The 21,392-nt window shown below is 42.8% G+C and overlaps 2 protein-coding genes across 4 annotated transcripts; both read right to left on the bottom strand.

Moving 5' to 3' along the window:
* Nucleotides 1-242: 242 nt before the first annotated feature.
* On the bottom strand, nt 243-13,935 carry LOC107388926 (DENN domain-containing protein 5B). Of its 3 annotated transcripts, XM_015964732.3 has the most exons (22): nt 13,678-13,907; nt 10,625-10,734; nt 9,669-9,797; nt 9,086-9,540; nt 8,236-8,423; nt 5,882-6,391; nt 5,550-5,781; nt 5,262-5,412; nt 4,947-5,037; nt 4,749-4,868; nt 4,515-4,667; nt 4,354-4,432; nt 4,203-4,278; nt 3,899-4,027; nt 3,274-3,395; nt 2,903-3,048; nt 2,499-2,620; nt 2,141-2,325; nt 1,939-2,021; nt 1,438-1,564; nt 1,128-1,302; nt 243-745 (listed from the first exon to the last, which is right to left on the bottom strand). In XM_015964732.3, exons 1-22 carry the CDS (start codon nt 13,684-13,686, stop codon nt 562-564), a joined length of 3,576 nt encoding a protein of 1,191 aa, XP_015820218.3. In that variant the 5' UTR covers nt 13,687-13,907; the 3' UTR covers nt 243-561. The 3 variants fall into 3 exon arrangements, with proteins under 3 accessions (XP_015820218.3, XP_015820217.3, XP_070406505.1); XM_015964731.3 differs by having other exon boundaries at nt 9,086-9,797; nt 13,678-13,935; XM_070550404.1 differs by lacking the exon at nt 13,678-13,907 and adding an exon at nt 12,811-12,922 and having other exon boundaries at nt 9,086-9,797.
* A 3,277-nt stretch (nt 13,936-17,212) lies between these two features.
* On the bottom strand, nt 17,213-21,064 carry armc10 (armadillo repeat containing 10). Its single transcript, XM_015964729.3, has 6 exons — nt 20,595-21,064; nt 20,278-20,423; nt 18,601-18,735; nt 18,315-18,491; nt 18,114-18,185; nt 17,213-18,032 (listed from the first exon to the last, which is right to left on the bottom strand). Exons 1-6 carry the CDS (start codon nt 20,848-20,850, stop codon nt 17,781-17,783), a joined length of 1,038 nt encoding a protein of 345 aa, XP_015820215.3. The 5' UTR covers nt 20,851-21,064; the 3' UTR covers nt 17,213-17,780.
* Nucleotides 21,065-21,392: the final 328 nt, after the last annotated feature.

The raw sequence follows: 21,392 nt of genomic DNA, 5'->3' as shown, positions 1-21,392 counted from the left end.
TTTCGTGCAGAAAGGGACCTTAAACTGAAAATAAACAACATGAAAGCAGGCCAGATGTTACACAGGATATCATCAGCTCAATGCAACCTTCTCATGTTTAAATTATAGAATTTGATCATTTTTTTAATTAAATATATTTATTATAACACCAAAAACAGGAGGTTGATAAGGCCTGAGATATGACAGTTTAGACTACAACACCAAAAGTAATAAAAACAAATATTCTGGCCATGCATGTTGGAACTTTGGGTGTAAGCAGAAGGATAGTTACAGCTGTTTAAAGGTGGATACAGCAGGAACAACATTTACTTTCAATGTGGGATTATCAGTAACTTTTTCACCTTGAGGAAACAGGATTTCACAGTGTAAACAAATGCAGGACTACTTCCTGAAGCAAATACAGTAAATAAGACATTTACATCAGTGAAGAAGGCAAAATATTTGTTGCTTGAGTGGCAGGTGTCTCCATCTTCTTCACCGGCCCTTTTTAATGACTCAGTCCTCCTAGCTAGAAAGATGAATGTTTCAGTTCATCCGCATGTGTCTTAGAGCCTGGTAGTGTCAGAGGTCAACACCTTTAACCAGCGCCGCCTCCAGGGTGATGCAGAACTCGTTAAGTGTTTGAAGAATTCGACAGAGGGAGCGGACAGCAGCACGGTCCCGCAGCAGAGCGCCGTCCTCGTACGTCCGGGACGTCAGAGGGCACTCTGCCAGCAGGGGGAACCACTGGGACAGGAGTCGGTCCCTACAGAAAGAAATAAACACTGACTGATGAAACCAGTCCCAGCAGCTGGAAGCATGCAAAAAAAGATTTAAATATTATGTTAACTTTTAAAATGATGCAAAAAAATCTAGAGTGATTTTCTTTTTCTACAAATGGTCAGTTTTTACTTAATGTCACCAATACTTTAAAAATACCTCAGATCATTCAACTCAGTAAAAAGTGATGTCCCGCTTAAATAAAACTATTGACAATTATTATTATCTATATAATAATATATATTATCTATATAATAATATATATTATTGTTATCAAGAACAAACTTTATTAAAATAGTTGGTCAAGCTGTTGGAGGTTTTATTTCTATAGCCGTTAAAATCTAACTTTTTAAAACGACTCTGCTCACCTTATTCCCAGGCAGACAAACAGCTGGAACTTCCCCTCTTTTCCAATGTTCCGGGGTGAAGTAGTGATGGCATTCATGTAGTGGCACAGCAAGTCCCAAGGTGGACTTTTAGTTAGCGTTGACCCATGCAGGTCCCCCATCTGATCGCTTGTCTCCATGGAAACCATTGCTTTCTCTACAGGGAAAGAGTCGGCGGTACCATCAGTCAGATGTGCACAGCTTTAAATGAAACAGTCACACTGACCACCACTAGATGGAGACAGGAAATAAGTCACACCACACACATAACACGCGCACCTGCTGTACTCACCTACAAAATCCCAAACAAACACATTCCTCTGGAAAAGACGGTTGGATTTAAACCCGTGGAGGAGAAACTTCTCCAAAGCAAGCACCAGTCCTCCTTCACCACACAGCAGGACGGTCAGGTTACCCCTCTGGGATGACACATGTGAGAGAGGTAAGAGTAAGTGGTGTGAAAAGGACTAAAACCTACTCTTGTTCATGATAATATAAAGGAATGTGTGTTTGTACAGGAACATTTTCAAATGCGTTCAACTATTTGTAGTGTTATTAGTGGGATTAATGGAGTTGAACTATCACTCTCTCCCTCTCTCTCTCTCTCACACACACACACACACACACACACACATACACACACTTGAGAGCTGGAGGAGCTGAGGTAGTGAATTGTGTCAGAGAGAAATGTGACACATGCAGGATTGTTCCTGCAAACATTCTCCATAGTGAATAGAAATAGTTATCCCTTCAGCCAACAAGTTAAATGAAAGCAGCTATCGCAGTTGCACACCTCCTGTTCGGGTTTGTGGAAATATTTAACCAGGTTATTTGCCGCCTCCCTCAGGTCCTCTTGTACTTCCACTGAGTTTGTCCCTAAAAAGACAAAAGAGAACGAGTGGATGATACCACCGTGTCATCTGTCACTGTGATGAACTGACAAGACAAGTAGGTCAGCGATTGTGCTAAGGAATGCGCTCTTTGTCAGCACGTACTGCTTCGGCTGCCAAGTGATCCCAACACTGCCCGCACACTTTGGGATGGAGACGTCAGCTCCGGAGGGGTTCCTGTGCACCTCCCAGAATCCTCCTCAGCTCCGGGCGACACCAGCTGACCAATGAGGACTCTCTCTAAGCTGCCGTCACCTACGCCTTTCCCCAGCCATCGGCCACATGGAAACCTGAGGACAAAGATTGAATTTATTGAGACAATCTTCTTTTCATAAAGTAATTTTTGACACAATGAAGCTTCACACGTGAGAAAGCAGCTCTCGCTTTGGGAGGCTGAACCAGAGTCAGTTGTCAATTAGCAGATGCTTGCAAACTCTGCAGACCAGCAGAGCATTAGCCTTACTTGTAGGTGTGTCCCGTGATCTCATTGTACACCATCACGCAGTCGATCAAGCATTTGGCAAGCAAGCCCGAGTTCTCGTGCACTCCCAGCTGCAGGGTGCTCAGCCTGCCGAGGTTCTTACACTGAAACGAGACGGAAAACCCACAGTGAGTCGGCTCAGCTGGTCGGGCTAGTTCCAGGATCATACGGAATCACCTGCACAAGTTTATCTTCTGTGAATGATTTCCCTTTTACAAACATCAATTCACTTGTTAGGATTATTTTAAACCATTACTAAGAATGCACAAACTGAAAAGATGAAAGCACTTCTGGAAAAAAATAAAATAAAACGTGAAACATTAGAAATCTGTCATAGATTTTTTTGTCTTAATGTGACTACTTTTTCAAAGGGCACAAATACAAACCTGGAAAAAGATTTCTTGTGAGTTCTTTGGGATCTGTCTAACTCCTGAATCACCCAGCTCTCCTGACACGCACACCCAGGGATTAACCGTTGCCATGGCAATGCTCAGCTTCTTCATGGGTATTATAACAACCCGGTATGGAATACCTGGGAAGACAAAAGAAATTAGGCACCTGTGTGTTCCAGCTTCTCTCACAACTTCAGCAAACGTTTACAGCTCTGGTTTCACATTGTTGTCTAGAAGGTTTGTGTGACTCAGATGCGCTCAAAGGCACCAGCTGGGTGGGATGAAATTCTCTCTGAGCCTCCACAAAAGCTACACGACAGCCATAAAAACATCAGCCACCCTGCTGGGGGGGTTGCAGGACTCACTGATGGAGGTGAAGGTGCGTGTAAAACAGAGGTAGTCCACGGTGTTCAGAGAGAGCAAGTGGAACAAGAACTGCTCCCGTTCCTCTTCACACAGCAGGAACGCGTGAGGTTTATACAGCTGCCTGTTGGAGAAGAACCGGAGAGCAACAATTCTGTCAAACAAGCTACAATTAAATCTACTAATCAGGGATGTCCAATGTGATTGGCCGTTGCATCAAGGTGTAATATTGTAAATTATCTGTAGCAACTGCACCGCACGGCAGAAGCTCCTTCAGGCTTGTGTTATTTGTGGAGATAAAACATCAACTTTGCAGCACAAACAGAGTCGTGGTAGAGTTGTGTTGCTGTTAGCCAATCAGAAGCGAGATGCCCAAATATCAGGAAATAAGTCTGAAGCTACTTTCTCCTCTGGCTGAATTTGTGCTGAAAAAGGCACACTAGTGCTCCCCTCCCATATTAAAAATATGAGTGAAGGACCCCTAAGTATGCATGGGAGGAGATGTGATGTTAGTTAGGTAAAATGAGGAGTGACCACACTTATGTTGGTATCGGATATCGGTTAAAAAAAAAGAAGAATAAAACACATCGAACATCCCTAGTTCTAATTAACAGAGAGGATTTGGACCTAAGAAGCTCCTGGTTCCTCAACAGCTCTTTGAGATGCTGAGTCAGCATTTTCTTCTCCAGAGCCAAATGGATCCAAGCTCTGGCCTGAGCCACTTCAGACAGATCGTCTCTCATGGTTTGGATAAACCTGAGAAAAAACAACATACAGTCAGACACAATGTGTCTGAAAGTAAATGTCTAAAACAATCAGCTTGAGCAGTCGTTATCAAATTATGTATTTTTCTGTCTTTAAACTATGTTTAATCCCATAATAAATGTTGATATGCTTGTCTTCAATTTAAAAGGATCTTTGCTCTTGTTACCTCATGTCCTGCATTAAAAAGCCCCTCAGGAGCAACGCGCCATCCTCAAGCACCCTCTGGTCCAAACAGATTGATCCTAAACAGGAAGAGAGTTGACCTCATTAATGTACTCTCCCACACACAAACTTTAACCACTTAGATCTTCTCACACCTGCTACATCAACTGGTGCCTCCATCTTCTCCTGGGCGGCCTGGTAGTGAAGCAGATGAGACCAAAGTGCGGACTTTCCCTGTTCATAGCAAACAAATTCATCATGATCAAACCTCAGCAAGAGAACGTGCATTTCCAGAGGTTTATTTAGGACATCTGACCTGTTTCAACTGCAGACCGTGGCCCCAGGTTCTCTCCAACAGATCACACAGACCGTGGATAAGTGTGTTTTCCTGCAGGCCCGTGATGCTGGCTTCTCCTTGACCCAACTCCACACACTCCTTCCCCATCCTTTCCATCAACATCCTCTTGGTCTATAAATAAAAGGCGGGGTTAAAATTGCTGCATTATTCTCGAGTTGCTATGATAAAATATTCAACGATGGCTGTGCTCACCTTCAGGCGACACTCGCTCAACAGCCCATCGACAAACTCTCTGTGAGTCTGAGAGATGACTCGAGGAGACGGGTCGAGTAGTTTAGACTGGCGAATGGTTCTTCTTGAGAATGCATGTCTCTGTTGGTAAAAAGAAAGGTTATACAGGTCATGCATAACATATAAAACCTGTGTGTGTGTGTGGGGGGGGGGGGGTACCTGTTTGGGTTCACCATCCACTCCTGGGGGATTAGTGACTATTGATCTCTTGGGTTCAGACCTGTGTGAAGCTGTGACACGACTGGACCACCTAGATGACACATCAGATACAAATTAACTATTTAAAACATTTTAAATCATGGATGCATGTCTGTATTTAAATGTGTGTTTCTGTTAGTATTTAAACATCTGTTTTCATTTGTTCATTTCATTGTTTTTCATTTTATGCAAACCAAACAATCAGTGTATGTTCTGTAGAAAGGCTGGGAAGCTGTATGTTTTCTCACAGACTGGCAGCAGAAACCAAAGGCTCACTTGTGGCTGTTGTGCGCTTGTAAAAGCACATCCGCCTGCAGCTTAGGGAAGTAACCTGGATGGTGGCGACCCTGGCCGATCCTCATGTCCAGCAGGTGGGGGTGTAATGCCGTGTGGTCCGTCTTAGACAGGCGGCGCTCCACCATCTGAGCTGTGGAGAAACAGACACGTAATATTTCAGTACCTGCTGCAGGTAAATGTGAGACATCAGCAGGACACCAAAGACACATCTGCAAGTTTTAAGCTGCTGCTGCTAACGCACGTGGTAAAAGAGCACAGTCCTAATACCTGACTCCGAGAGCGTGGTGCATTTCCTGTAAGGACGGCTGCGTGAATCCTCATCGCTCATGTCATACAGTCGCTCCTGTTCCAAACGGCTGTCAAACAGCTGCTGCAGTGGTTCCCTGTCCACCCAGCGGGATATGATCTTCCCATCCACAAAGGAAGAAAACATGGACGTCTCCAGAAACCGGGACAAAAACTGTAAATGGGCCGCCGGCTGAATCGAGAGGAAGGAACCCTGAAAAAAGCAGGTTAACGCAACCAGATGGGTTATCTCAAGGGCAAACAAACATGTATGTTTCGGTTTTATCAAATAGGTCAGTAATCAGAAGAGTTACCTTATCAAAGCTACAGGATCCATCTCTGTTGCTCAACCAGGAGTCCAAATCTGGAGCGCTGTGGACAATAAAGTCCTCATAGCTGCCAAAAATGGCTGTAAAACGATCGGCAAACACCTCCCTCAGCTGAATATTCAGCTTGGCACTCTTCAGCTCCTCCTCCTCCTCCTCAAACACATGCTCCAATGTCTTCCCTCCTTCCGAGCCTTTTTTTCCTCCGCACCTCTTCGCCAGAGCCTGAAGCCTCTCCAGAACAGCCAGCTCCTCTCCCCCGAGGTTCCCGTTCTGTCTGTCCTCCATCAGGTCCTCCAACACCAGGCTGCTCAGGCGAGGGGAGCTAGAGGTGGTGGTCGTGGTGGGATTAGTGGTTACCCCTCCCTGAGGTGGGAGTCCAAAATTCAACAGCACCTCACTCAGTTCCTGAATCAACTCAGTCTGATCTGGGAACGGGGGAAGGTCCTCGGGGGCTTCCACACAGTGGTTGTCAATGTCCACAAAACACAAATTAGCCTGCAGAAAAAAAAATAAAGAGCATTTTTGTCTCTCGGCTCCACGATCAGCTTAAGCGGTTTAACCAATCTGATTTATTTCATGCAGATAAGGTGGCTGAGCTCCAATTAAGCTGTTGGACCGAGGCTTCCATTATCACCTCCTTTGAATTTCACCGTGATAAGTGCTCACAGGGTTTTATCAGATCAGCTAGCAACAGCAGACAATGTGGACACTTGTGGTGTCAGCCTCCAACAATAAGAACCATTTGCAGTAAAAGGTGTAAACCTGCTGAGCCTCTTTTTTTTAGGGATGTGAAATAAAAACTGCCTCTGTAAGGAGTAGTCAGCCGCTATGCAACCTTCAGCAGTGACCTGAAGCTGACAGCTTTAATCCTCTGGGGACGCTGGGAGATGCACTGTGGAGTGGACAGTTGTAGAAGTCTCTGCAGCATCATCCTTCCAGTCCTTCACTTTTTATTACTGAGCCAAAACAGAAAAATGGGGAGCTACAGAAAGTAAAAACAATAAAACTTCAGGAGGTCACATTTCTTATTCAGAAGCAACGTGTCGTGTTCTGTGTCCCTTTGGTCCCTAGCCCCCTCCAGGTTTTCCTCATGTTCTCTTAGTCTCCCCACTGTAGTTTCTATAGGTTTATTATTTCAGCTCCATATGGGCCATTCCCATCTGTACCGGGTCGGCCCGGGCCGGGTAGCGTAGGTTGTTTACATATCTGGGTGGTCTGGTATTTTTCCGGGCCAACCAAGGCTCATTCTCAGCCCTCTTCTCGAGGGGGTCTGCTTCAGGCCGACCAGGGCCAACACACCCACTGCTGACAGCAAATTCACACCTTCCATTAGAGCAAGCCTCTGATTGGTGGGTAGAATCAGCCCACATGGGCTTAAGACAAGGATGTGTGGAATCAACCGGGCCAGGCTGGGGCCGACTGGGGCTACCCGGCCCGGGCCGACCCGGTACAGGTGGGAATGGGGCTATAGTCTCCTTTAGTGTGTGTGTGTGTTCCCTTCCCCAGTTAGGTCTGGTTTCCGCCCCTGCTCCGTTCTGCTCCTCCTCTCTGTTATTAGTTTCACCTGAACCAAATTCCCCACGCACCTGCTCCTTGTCTCCCATCACCCCAGCCCTGTGTATATTACCCTGTCTGTGTCTGCAGTGTTTGTCAGTTCATTGTCAGCGTTGTTTTTGTCCCCCTCTAGTAACTGTAGATTCTGGCTCATGAGTGAGCTTTTGTTTTTGACTTTTGGAACTTTGGCTTAGAGTCCTGCAGTGTTTGCTTTTTAGTTCTCACCCTAAATAAAGGACTTTTTATTTATACAACCTCTCCAGCCTTGAATTGTGGTGTTCTGCATTTTGGATCCAATCCTCCTGCGCCCGCAGCATGACACAACGCAGACAGGTGTATTTCCAGAAGAGCAACCTCTCATGAATTCCAAACAATCTGATGTCAGATTTAAAAAATGATTAAAACTGCACAACTAAACAAAAAATAGAAGCAATCTCTCATTTTCATAAATTATTCACTGAAGCCCATTATTATGGATTAGTCAGCGCTGCATTCTCCGCTCACCTCTCCCTGGAGCTGTCTTAAGGCTGCCCTTTTCTGGGGCAGAGCAACTTCAAAGAGGACTCAGAGATATTCATGCAGCATAAAGGGATTTTGGATGCAGGCGTGGATTCAGATTAGGAACGGCTCAGAGGAAATACATGTGAGCCAGTTTCTGGAGGCAAAGTAAGAGCTGCAGAGAGCTGTTCTGGATTTTATTATTCTTTCTATATAAATGTTTATTGATATATCTGCACATTTCAGACTGGTGCACAGCACATCTGCACAGTTGTTGGGTTTAATACCTCATGGGGAAGGTGGAGGGAGGACCTCTGAGCTCCGTCTCTGTGCTGGATCCCCATCAGGAAAGGCACAGGAGCATCCAGGAGGTGATGCAAAGGAGTAGAAATGATCGGCAGGTAGACGTGCTGCCACTGAAATGGGAACAACAGGGTGGTGATGCCCTCTGCCACAGTCATTAAACGCTGGTAATCTGCAGAGACAAGAAGCAAAACGAGGACAACTTTAGCATCAAAGGATCACCGGAGAGCACCCAGTCCCAGAGATGTTTTTATTTTAAAAAAATACCCATAAATGTATTTTAATAAAGCCAGCAGCAGCAGCTTCTAGCTGCATGGTGGTGTAGATGGCAGCACCGCTGCTTCAAATTAAGAAAGTTGCAGGTTTGAATCCAAGGTGCAGCCTTTGTTTGCGTGTTCTCCCCATGCATGTGTTTCCAGGTGCTCCGGTTTCCTCCCACAGGCCAAAAACTTGCATCTTAAGTTATCTGGAGACTAAAATAAAAACTGGTCTGGTTTATGTCCAAGTTTCAATATGTGTTTAATAACTTAAAGGAAAAACTGGAGAGTATTTTGGGGGGAAGTTTCTTAACAAAGTTTTACACTTTAAGTAAAAAAGTAAGATATTTTTCTAATTCCCAGTATTTTAGCTCCTCACCTCCTAAAGTGCATCTTTTCCTGTCAGTGGTGCATGTTATTTATTTGCAGCTCGCTACATTAGCTATCAGACAGGTGCAATCTGAATTAAAGTAACATAAAAGTTTAATGTATAAATGAGGTGTTGGGGCCATCTTCACTATCGCTGAGTGAAGAACAAAATCTTTTAACTGCATCTAGAAAAGCACTCCCAACTCACCCTTAGAGTACAGCAGGACTTGTGTCTCCAGCAGGGCACAGGTAAGCAGCTTCACCATACTGTCCACACCCAGCAGGGTGAAAGCCTCTCCGAGAGGATAGTCCCCCAGGGGAAGCTCCCCTGAGCCGGGCCGCTGGCACACGATAGGCCCATGCACTCCGTGGAACCTCAGTGACCGTCCAGGTGGAGGCAGGGGCACCTCATACAGGATGTTATAGATATAGCTCTCCAGAGGGAGAGGTGGTGCTGTCTGAGATGTGACAGCTTGGTGAAGCTGAGCCAGAAACTGTCGCGAAGCTTGCAAAAAGGGGAGCGGCGTGATCAGGCAGAGGGCTTTGGACACATACAGGGTGTCACGCGCTGCATCAAAGGAGCCCACGCAGCCAAGGCAGCCAGGAACCCTGGCTAGAGACTCAGCATCAGACTCCTCCAAGCTGCTCACCAGAGAGTCCATGCTGGAGGAGGAGGGCGAGGAAGCAGAAGAGGAGGAGGAGGAAGGTGAGGATGATGATGAACAGTGGTGCTCTACATGGTGCATCTGATAGAGCGTCTGCATGGCAGTGATGATCTGAGGACTGGTCACCTCCTCGTAGAAGGTGTGAACAAAGCCGTAAGAGCGTGTGCCATCGTCAGAAGTGATCGTGAAGGAGTGAAAGTGAGGGTCGAGTCTGTCGGCCTGGGTGCAGAAGGACAGACCTCTGGGCATGCAGAGCTGAAAGCGAAAAGATGAAAACATTTTAGAACAAGTGGAAATTCAAAACTGACCAAGTAGGACAGCAGTTACACTCAGGGTTTCTGCAGAATTTTAGTCCTTTGTCACATGTTTTTGCTTTAGTTTCAGGGTTTGATTGTTGCCAAGAGTTGACTTCAATATATTTGCTGTCCAGGCATCTGATGTGTTCTAATTGTCAGAATTGCCAATCATGCTAAAAACTGGCCAATTCAAGCTGACTTTTATGGTCGTTTTTGGATGAAGATTGTAAAATGCAAACTACTTCCTCTTTTCTCAAGGGTTCAGAAAATCTTTTCTGAATTCAAATGTTTATATAGGAAAATATATCTGTAAAGAAAACAAATTAAATATGGAATAAGCCCCCAAAACTGAAAGAAAAACCCATTTTAAATGGCTGAGCTAAAATAAAATGTCCTATTTTTATCTGACAAACATTCTCTTAGTCTGATGCTTTCATCATCATGACCTGATTTTCCACCAGTGAACAAAAAGCATGCTCTGCACGCAAAAATAAATAAATAAAACACCTAAATTTAACTGGAAACGGAGTAAAAACGAGCTGGAACAAAGGAAAAGCAGAAAATATTTTTAAAACAACATCAGAGAAAGTCTTCAATAATTCAAATGTCGCTTTGGAAATTCTATATTTTACAAGTAATTAAATTTTTTGAGACACTGGCTGGTAAATTTCCCTGGTTTCACTGCACCAGAATTAGGCTTCTATTGCATCCAAACACATTTCTTGGAATATTTTACAGAAATACCGAAAACTGTTTAGAAAAACAAAACATCACCACACATCTCACCATGTTGACAGCATCTTTGTTGAAGGGGTTCCTGTCTCTGTTTTCTGGGTAATGCACAAGAACTCTTGACCTGAAGGACCGTCGGATGGGGATCTGCTCAAAATTCTCTCCTGAGAGTCACACGGATGCAAAAGGAGGTTACTGCATCATCAGACAGGAATGTTTGACCTTGATTGCTGAATCAGAATTTAAAAATGAGACATAAAACAAGGACATGCAACTTTGACTCATACAGCACAGACAGGACACCCTTGTCTGCCACAGACTAGAAGTTAATTTTATTGTTGACTGCACGGACGATGCTGCTGTGAAGAGGAGACAGGAGCCATGTGAGGGTTATATAACTACTTATTACCATGAAGACAGACAGAGGATGCAGCTCATGTCCGCAGAAGAAAACTCCATTTGCTCACTTTGCCCTGGGTGAATCTAAAACTCTCTATCACATGCATCCTGCATGGTCACAGACATCACTGCATTGCAAAAACAAAATCAGCAACAAATTTAAAAACTAGCAGCTTTGACGCAATTGCTCAATGTTCAGGAACATCCACCTCAACTGGCTACAGGATGACGCACGCGGCCCCTAGACGAGAAAATGCAGCGAGAAAGGAGCACCACTTGGAGTTAAACTGAGTCACACTGGAAGGTGGAAGCCGGCGTCGAAGGAGAAGGAAGGGGGGTGTCAGGGTTCTTTACAAGGGATACAAATTGGAGCCGGAGCTGACTGAGAGGCAGAATCAAGCCACCGAGTTGCCATGGCATCCGCTTTCGCCGCGGCTTCGGAGAGAGCCATTAAAACAGAGCTTTTGTGTTCGTCACCGGTTATTTTATCTTTTGTTGCTGCAGCCAGAACAATTAAAATGTCATTCTGCTCCTGACACGCGTTCCCACTGAAGATCTGACACACAAAAACACGTGACTAGATGGGGTTTTAGAGTGAATCAAAGCCAAGGGAGTTGTTTGGTGTTTGAATGAAAGCTTAAACTTCTGTTTTAGTTTGGCTGTGATCACCAGTAACAATTTACTCGCTACAACTTGTATCATCACTATCTCTTTCACAGTCTCTTTTGCCAATTGCAGCTCAGAAAGCTAAATCCTGCACCGCCGCAAATCTGATTTTATATTCACAACAGTCCTTGTTGGTCATTTTAGTGCAAACCTAAACTTATCATGGTCATTCCATAGATTAGACCTTCCATCTCAGTGATTTATAGCCCTGATTAATGTGATTTATAACCTCTGCTCCCGAAACAGACTCATTCTCAGTGTGCCATAAAAGTGGACATCACTCTCACTCACAAGCTCAGCTGTCCAATTCATCACGTCATTACACTGTAGACAAGGGCAGGTATAGAAAGAGAAAAGGGATTGCAGAAAAGGGGACGTCAGATTTGCTGGTCAAGTGAAGTCAGATAAAAGAAAAGTTGTTTTTAATACAGATTTTGATTTTCCAGAATAAAAGCACCACATTCTTTAAGTTATAGCTGAGAGCATGCATCTCTGCGGTCAGCTGTACATCATAAAGCTGATCTGTTCATCCTGCAATGATGTCAACCCCAACACCATCCCGTGACCGCCACCGGGCCTGCAGCCTCGGCCGTCCAGCATTCCAATAGGCAGTCCCGTGTGAAATTTGATTAGGCTGCAGAAAACACAGTGGCATCTATTGAGAAGCCAACAAGAGCAGATTGTCTCTTGGTGGGCATTCGCTAATTACACCATTACACACAAAAAAACGATATACGTCACCTCATCCTCGCCTCCACAAGAGCAGCACGCACAAGTATTTACAGCCTGGATGTGGAGCTCAATGGAAAATATGTGTACAAAGAGACAAAACCCCTTCAGAGGTGAAGAAGCCCCCCCCACTGTGAGTCTAAAATGACCAACTGTTACATAAGCAGATTGGTGGAGCTCAGATTTCCATCAACTGTTACGGTCACTCACAGCAGGGTGTGTGTGTGTGTGTGGGGGGGGGGGGGGGGCAGACATCAGCCCAATGGTTTGTTAGAGCTCTGAAATCTGCAGCAGCCCAAGCACACTCGACCCAAATTAATGGATGCATTAATTAACTTGGTGCTAAAGCCAAGCAACCGTGTCCCCTTAAGGGACAGTCTAAATTAGTTTCTAATGGAGAGAACACGGGGAAGACAGGGTGTGACTGTTGTCTGCTGCTCCAGAACCTGGAAGTGACGTTGTGCACACTTGTATGGTTCCGTTTCCTCACAGAGCACAGCAGACGTCACACACAGTTCGTGCAGAAGAGAATAACAGCATTCACGTCTGCTTTTTCTTAGAAAGCCATCCACCGTGCTGCTGCTGTCATTTCTGTGGGAACCATCGACACACACACACACACACACACACACACATACACACACACATACACACACACACACACACACACACACACACACATATCACACACACACAGACAGACAGAGAAGCTTAACATGGGTTATAATCTATCTCAGAACAGAGTGATCTGCTCTAACCCTGAACCGCTGCTTCCATTCCCCAGCTGTGCTCCAGAGCAGGATGTTGTTGTTGTTCTCCTGTCTCGGTTCATCCTGTTCTATGCTGTGTTCCTAAACCCAGGTGGAGATTGTGGGTGACTTGCAGAAACCCTCAGAAAAATATCGACCACAATAACCTGATGCTGTGTTTTCCTCAAGCAGAGGTCAGACAGAAAGACCAGACTATGGGGTGTCACTTTCAATCCAAGAAACCTGTTTTCAGATCTAAAAACGAATGTTTTTTGTTTCCTCTATAAATACACAGGCTTATCTTCAAAGCAGTCGTAACAGATGCAATCAGAGGCTGACAGTGTGGTTGTTACATAAATTATCTCATTTTCTTGGCCAAATAGGTCATCTCAGTGAGCTGCACAAATATATATTTTCAGCCATCCTGATAAGAGAAAAATACATGATTTTTAAATGATTTATACCACAAAATGAGCCTAAAGGAAACTGGTGAATATTTAAAAAAAAGACAAAAAAAAAACTCAATAAAAATCTTTTAGGTGTGATTTAATGAGCGTTATTTACCTGCTCCATCGTCGGGCTCCAGGCCCGTCTCGGTGTCCACTCCACACACGACAAAATAGTGGGCGAAACGGCACGAAGGAGCCGAACCACCGACTGCAGCAGCGGTTCCGTTCATCCTCGACGCGATGGCGGTGACAGCCGCTTAAAGCCTCATAACCCCGTAAGAAGCCCCGCTCCTCTGGTCGGTAAGAGCGGGTTCCGATCAGAACTCACCGAATGACTGAGAACCGAGACCGGAGGATCCAACTGGACATCCAGTCTGATCGGGGAGGGAGGAGGAAGGCAGGCTGGGTGGGAGGAGGGAGGGAGGAGGGGGAGGATTGGGAGACAAAAGGCTAAAGAGAACATCACCCCATGCGAATTCCCACATCCTCTGCGACTTCTGCGGCTAAGCAAATAATCATCATCATCATCATCTACCGATTGTTCTTCAAATTATATTTTTGTTCACCTCATCAACATTTTAACAAATTAAAAATGAAATTAAAAACTAAACAAAATGGGTACAAATCAATTATTTCTAAAAATTTGAGGAAAATAAAATCAATGCTGCATTTAATGGTCATCGGAAACAGGACATCTAAAATTTAAATAAAATAAAATAAAATGTATTCTAACAAATCCACATTGTGTTTTCTGTCGAATAAAAGCAAAATTGTGTCTTAGAAAGAAAGAAAAGATGATTGTTGCTTTCCTTTTGCATTTTCATTTAGCAAACAAGTTTAGGAAGAAGAATTTAGCGGCCTGCTTGTCACGTGGACACGTTTGGAGTCAGAAGTAACCAGACAACATGTCAGAACTGGATATACCTGAAATAACAAGGAAATATAAAATTTAAAATGATCGGATGATTAACTGACTGGCACCACGGTGACTTATGGAAAATATGTAACAACTTGTATTTCACGAAAGAAATAAATGCTTTTAATTATAATAATAATTAAAAATAAAAACATGTTTTGGTGAAGATCGCTATAGTGGTCATTAGGGGTATTACCCATTAAGTCATATATTGGCTTCCTTTTTCAACCTAGAACCAGTTCAAAGGACTTAACTGGTAACTTCCTGTGTATCATGCGTCATGAATCATGTGCTGAAGGTCATGCAAGAAGTCTGATATTATGCAGGTATAAAAAATTAACACATTTTGACAGATCTGTATTTTTTATACAGGTGCTGGTCATAAAATAAGAAAGTTTATTTCAGTATATATCTTCTGGATTGTTGTAGATTTTGTATATGTGGTTAAGGTCAGGCGAGTTTGCTGACCAACCAAGAACAGGGATACCATGGTCCTTAAACCAGGTTGGCACTGTGCAGGTGTCAAGTCCTGTTGGAAAACGAAATCTGCATCTTCATAAAGTTGGTCAGCCGCAGGAAGCACGACGTGCCCTAAAACTTCCTGGTAAATGGCTGCGTTAACCTTAGACCTCAGAAAACACAACGGGCCAACACCAGCAGATGACACCGCACCCCAAACCATCACTGACTGTAGAAACTTTACACTGGACCTCAAGAAACGTGGACTGTGTGTCTCTCTTCTCTTCCTCCAAACTCTAGGACCTTGATTTCTAGAAAATGCAAAATTGACTTTCATCAGAGAACAAAACTTTGGACCACTCAGCAGCAGTCCAGTCTTTTTGTTTTTAGCCCAGGTGAGACGCTTCTGACGCTGTCTCTTGTTCAAGAGTGGCTTGACAAGGAGTGTGACGCAGCTTAAAACCGTGGCTTGCAGATGTGTGTGCGGTGGTTCTTGAAGCAGACTCCAGCTGCAGTCCACTCTTTGTGAATCTCCTCCACATTTTTGAATGGGTTTTGTTTCACAATCATCTCCAGGGTGTGGTTATCCCGGTTGCTTGTACATTTTTCTACCACAACTTGTCCTTCCCTTCACCTCCCTATTAATGCTTGGACACAGAACTCTGTCTGAACAGCCAGCCTCTTTAGCTATGACCTTTTGTGTCTTGTCCTTGTGCAAGGTGTCAATGGTCGTCTTTTGGACATCTGTCAAATCAGCAGTCTTCCCCATGATTGTGTAGTCTACAGAACTAGACTGAGAGACCATTTAGGCTTTTGCAGATGTTCTGAGTTAATTAGCTGATTAGAGTGTGGCACCAGGGGTCTTCAATTTCTATGTTTGTGTACACACACTCATACACAATTTCTATGTGTACGAGTGTGTGTGCCTGGGAATGGTTTGTGGATTGGGGGTGAAACTGTCATAATTGTTTTAAGCGTGGGAAAGGGAGGAAATGTGGGTTATATGGGTCATTTTAATCTGTTAAGCACTTTGTGTTGCTTCCTGTGCATGAAATGTGCTAAATAAATAAAGTTTGATTTGATTTAATTCAATTTTGAACCTTTTAACAATATTCAAATTTTCTGAGATACTGAATTTGGGATTTTCATTAGTTGTCATTTACAATCATCAAAATTAAAGAAATAAACATTTTGAAATATGTCAGTCTGTGTTTAATAAATTAATATAATACACAAGTTTCACTTTCTGAATGGAATTACTGAAATAAATCTACTTTGTCATATTTTCTACTCAGAATCCTGACTTTTATGCCAACTGTTCAGTTAGATGTAACAGCAAAGTCCCTGTTACAAAGGTTTGTGTCGCTATTATTTTTCACTCGTTTACAATTATTATGAACGCAGTGACAGATCAATTTCTTAAAGGGGATCAACTAAGTTGTCTAAAATAGTGAAGAATGTCCAACTTTACCAAACATTGAAAGAGCATCAAACGCATCAGACCATATCACATATTTTTTGAACAATTCATACAGACAAGAAAAAAACTAATTCATCTTCTTTATTTAATTAAAATAATAAACTAGCTCATAGGTCAATCCGTGTTCTTCTATGTTTTGGTAAACCATTATCTCCTGAGAGGTATTTTACTTGATTTTATACAAATTGGTGTCCAAACATAGAAATGAGCAGCAACTTCTTTAGATCTAAACCCACCATTTACTAAAAAAAACTATATTTAAATTATTTTTTAACAGAATCGTCACATTTCCAGTATTCTTCCCTTTTGTAAAATACTCTGCTGGTACACGGATCCACAGCTCCGGTCCAGCAGCTGCACAACAGTTGGTTCTGTCACTTGCTGTACTATTTGTGCATAGATTTATATGGCAGCTAGGCCTGCATTTCACATTCATCACTGTTGTCATCAAATAACTATTTAACTACACAACACGTCATAATCATGGCTAGTCTTTCTAACAGATCTGACTTTTTCTTTAAGCTACAAGTTGTAGAACAATAATAATCTTTCTTTATTTGCAGTTTCCTCCTGTTCTTCCTGGGGGGGTGGGGGCTTTGCAACACTTCCGTACACCAGCTGGTGCATTCTGTATCATGAAAACATTCTGCAATCAAATCTTTCTTGCAGCTGTGGCTCAAATCACAACGTGATAAGACAGTGGCTGAACATCAACATCCTTGTCTACAGGGGAGGAAAAGCAAACATTATGGAAGGTTTTAAATCCCTTTTGAGTCACTAAAGGTCAAAAAAACCTTTAAACTGATTAAAATTAACTTTATTAAGAAAGACCGTTCTTTTTGCACCTCTAAACAAAAAAATGTAGAGAGGAATTAATCTGCCTTGTGCTGCTCGAACCTTTGAGAACTTCTGGCAGTAGGATTCGATTCTGAAATTTACCTGAAATACATTCCCAGTGATTTAATTTGATGTTCTCAGAAGATGAGTTCTGGATCTTTGAAGTAATAAAAAAAGGGAACCTGGTGATGAAATCTTTGAGCAGCAGGAAAGATGGAGGTGGGCTGGGATGACACCCACACACCAAACTAATGAGGTCATCCTGATCTCAGCTTTGTTAATTCGTAGCTACGTAAGATGCTAACAGAGGAGGAGTGTCTGAAAAAGAAAACTTAATTCAGTTTTGACTGGTGATGATACGGATCATCCTGTGGAGGATGTTGTTGAACGTCCACAGGAGGTCAAAGATCCTGAACATCTACAGTAGTGATGCTAGAGATGTTTAGTTTAAAAGCTAAAGCGTTGGCAGGGTTGGTGCCTTTGGTAAACTTGGTAGAAGCTTCAGAGAGTGCAGAGAGGGAGAGGTCTACGTCAAAATACGCGCTACCTGGGCCTGGATCTGCCCATCAGGGTGTGAAAGAAGCTGGACAAGTTTGCTGTGGAGCTGGGAAGATTCATCCAGCATGACCCGGAAGAGGCTATCCTGTTTTCGCCGTAGTTCATCTGCCACCTGTGCAGAGGGCCTCCAGGCTTTCAAGTTTCCTGCAAACGTGAGCAGTCGCAGAAGCACCTGAGGGGCTGTTCGCTCGTCAAACAGCAGCAGCACAGAAGCTGGCGCCTGGATCAGAAAACAACAAGCAAGAAATATAAAAACTTTAAAACTAACCAAGATTCATTTCAAAATTAATTTCAAATTTACTTGAGCTTGAACTATGTCATCTATCATGTCTGGATTGGATGACAGGTTCACGAGGACTTTCAGGGTCTGAATCTGGAGCAAAAACATCAGAAGAGCTTCAGATTTCCAATGCTTCTGTTATCTCTTTTGCACAACAACACAAAATCATTATATGTCACATTTAAAAGGTCTGTTTTTAAAATATGAATGTGAAATGCAAACCTGCAACGCCTCACTGCTCACAACCAGAAGAGACAAGAGAAGGGTAACAGATTTCTTCAACAAGTGTTGATGGTTGTCTGTAACTGAGAGATTTGTCAGCAGCCGCAGAGCTCCCAGCTGAAGGTCTGAGTTCACCGGGGACATTTCAATCAGCTCCAGCACTTGTGGCACATAAAGCTACAATATAGAGGAAGATCAATTATTTTATAAAAAAAACGTCTTCTGCAAAAACCAACATCACTGTGTGAACTAAAACAATTTAACGACAGAGTTAATAGCAATGTACCTTAATTTGTTCCTGGTTTGGGATGTTCATACAAAGATTATTTAAAGCATTCAGACTCTGCACTCTGACCTGGGCTTCGGGGTCAGAAAGGAAACGAGCTACAATATGAATCCCTTCGAATTCCCGGATTAGATTCTAAAGAGACAAGAGAACAGAAAACGATGAATGCAAAAATCAATCCAAAGGGGAAAAAAAGCCATAAAAAGCCACATGTTACAGACAGAATATTTAGATATCTTAATGTCCTAACAAAAATAAAATAGGCAAGTAAAGTATGCCAGCATATGCTGGGTTGTTGATCACTTGTAACAGAGCGATCAACATTAGAATACATAGTTTTTCTAAAGTGTAAATTATTCTAAAATTACAATTTAAAGAGCAAGTCACCCCCACCTCAACTCTCTTTGCTGATCAACTATATTAATGAGTGTCTAATCATGCTGTAGACATGTGTATTCAATAATTTGGCACTTTAGTGCATCTTAGTTAAAATTTAAATATTCTGCCTAAAACTGTCAGAGTTGCTCCCACTTCAGGTAAAAACTGCACTGCATTTGAATTCACATCGGCCATCGTTATTGGCTAAGAGGTAGTACCCTATGATGTTAGCTGGTACATTATGATGTCACAATGTCGTTGTGAGCCTGTGTGTGTATTTGTTAGCGGCTCTGCCCTCTCGGTCTGCCAGGCAACAGCATTTGTTGCATTTTTTAAACAGGAAATGGGAGAGAAGTAAGACTCTGGTAGGAGGTGACTTGCTGTTTAAAACTACTTTTTAATCAATTTCTGAACATGTGTAGTTATGTTATAGTATGAATAAACTATATGATCAATTAACATTGTTTTTCAAACGACTAATTTAGGCTAATCAGTGACAGCGTTTGACTTTTTTCTGATGAGCGTGGGATTTTTGAAACATTCCAGTCAGGTTTTAGATCTGAACTTGGGTGAAGACACTGTCCTATTGCTAGTTCTGTAAGCAGCTTTGACACAGTCAATCACAGAATTTGAATCAAACAGTTGGAAAACTGAACAGGGATTGTGGGATAGACACCAGTGGCTGACCTCATATCTGGTTGGAAGGAGTTTCTGTTCTAGGATGGACAGGGCTTTTCATCCTCCATAGCTGACCTAAACTGGGGGGTTCCACATGCCTCAGTTCTTGATCCTTTATTTTTCCCCATCTAGATGATGGACCTATGCAATATTTTTAGAAAACGCTTGACCGATCAGGAACTTTTGGTTGTAACTAGACTCCAGTATAAATCAAGGGGAGATCGAGCCTTCTCGGTGCTGGTGCCGAAGTTATGAAACTGTATCTGTTAAAAAAGCCACTCCGATCACAATCTTAAAAAAACATTTTAAAACCAATTCTTATTTAGTTCTAACTAGGCACTGAGAGCCACATGGCTATGTTTTTATTTTTATTATTTAATCATCTTGTAGTTTGTTTGGTTAATTCTCTTAAACTTTATAAATTCCTAAACTGTTGACATCTTATGGTTATTTTAGCACTGTACAGCCATTTGGTCGTTCTGTGAATGGTTTAAGTGCTCTAGAAATAAAGCTGATTCATTGCAAATCTGTTCAAGTTGCTCTTCTGGCCTCATCTTCTCAGGGTGAAAGGTACAGATCCCTGTGCAAGAGTCAGGCTACTAAAGAGCATTTTCAGCATACCTGATTTACAGTGAAGGCCGCAGCATTTCCTATTGTAACAAGAATCCTACACCTGTCAGATGGGTCTTCACTGGTCTGCAGACATGACAGCAACATCTTCAAGTGCTGTGGCTCCAAATTGTTAGGGGACTGATGGATGACTTCACCTTTGGAGCAGAAAATAAATAAGTTTCAGTTTTATTGAGACTGCTCAGTTTCTTGGTCTTTGCAGAAATTGGTAAAATGCATTCACTGTGAGAACAAACATGGGATAAAACTTTGTTACGATCATTCTGTTATAAATGCAATCTAATTAGTTTCATGATTCTGATATTCACCTGATGCGGCATCACCTGGACGGGGACAGACAACATCAAGTCCGGATACTTTAGCAAGCAGACTCCCCGGTTGTAGCTTAACTTCACGCTGCTGACTGGGTCTGACGGGACTTTCACTTACAGTACTTTTCTTGTTTTTCTTAAACGTTTGCCCACTGATGAGTTTGTACAAACCATAAGAAGCTCCAGCTCCAGCGATTATTCCAAGCAAAGCCTTCATGTTGCCGAGCCTCGGGACAACACTGCCATCACCCATGCTAGCTAATCTCCGCTAACTGGCTAGCCACAGATGCTCCAAATCGCTTCGTGAAATCTGAGTTTTAAACTAAAGATCATTAGTTAGCCAACACTCACCACAAATGCCACGATAAGACAACTACACGCTTTCATTCTCACAACATATCCTTTAACTTCGCTGAGAAGGCACAGTTGACAACAAAAGCAGATTTGTTAAATTACTCTGGTCCAGATTAAAGTGGCCAACAAATACTATCTCTGGGTGAATTTTACAACTTTATATTTATAGGTTTTAATAGTTAGTTGCAATAATCATTTAACACACAGCAGTGTTTTGAATACATGTTTAAACATTTGGTTAATCTTATTGAAAACTTCGAACTTGTTTAAGATTATTCTGTCAACATAACAAGCTGCCGCACGCTTGGTTGCCCAACATTTAATGTTGCTCCACTGATCCGTTTCCTTGGCAACGGATAATTTGCAAGAAGAAAATAGGAATTTAATTTTTTTAAAGGAGCTGATTGGCAAAAGAAATGTTTTACAGGTAAACCGCTCTGG

Source organism: Nothobranchius furzeri, chromosome 4 (assembly GCF_043380555.1).
Source record: "Nothobranchius furzeri strain GRZ-AD chromosome 4, NfurGRZ-RIMD1, whole genome shotgun sequence".
Taxonomy (NCBI): Eukaryota; Metazoa; Chordata; class Actinopteri; order Cyprinodontiformes; family Nothobranchiidae; genus Nothobranchius; species Nothobranchius furzeri.
Note: the sequence above shows the minus strand (reverse complement) of the source record. Positions and strands in the feature narration are given on the sequence as shown.

Bases quoted from the DNA above. Each gene is read 5' to 3' on its own strand.
- LOC107388926 (XM_015964731.3), bottom strand. From the start codon at position 13,792: ATGAACGGAACCGCTGCTGCAGTCGGTGGTTCGGCTCCTTCGTGCCGT. The intron at 3,396-3,898 runs GTCCAAATCCTC...CTTCTCCAACAG, and splicing joins AGGAACCAGGAGCTTCTTAG to GCAGCTGTATAAACCTCACG. The intron at 3,049-3,273 runs GTGAGTCCTGCA...TTGTCTTCCCAG, and splicing joins ACGCACCTTCACCTCCATCA to GTATTCCATACCGGGTTGTT.
- armc10 (XM_015964729.3), bottom strand. From the start codon at position 20,850: ATGGGTGATGGCAGTGTTGTCCCGAGGCTCGGCAACATGAAGGCTTTG. The intron at 20,424-20,594 runs GTGAATATCAGA...TCTGCTCCAAAG, and splicing joins TCCAGGTGATGCCGCATCAG to GTGAAGTCATCCATCAGTCC. The intron at 18,736-20,277 runs GTATGCTGAAAA...TTGTCTCTTTAG, and splicing joins CGGCCTTCACTGTAAATCAG to AATCTAATCCGGGAATTCGA.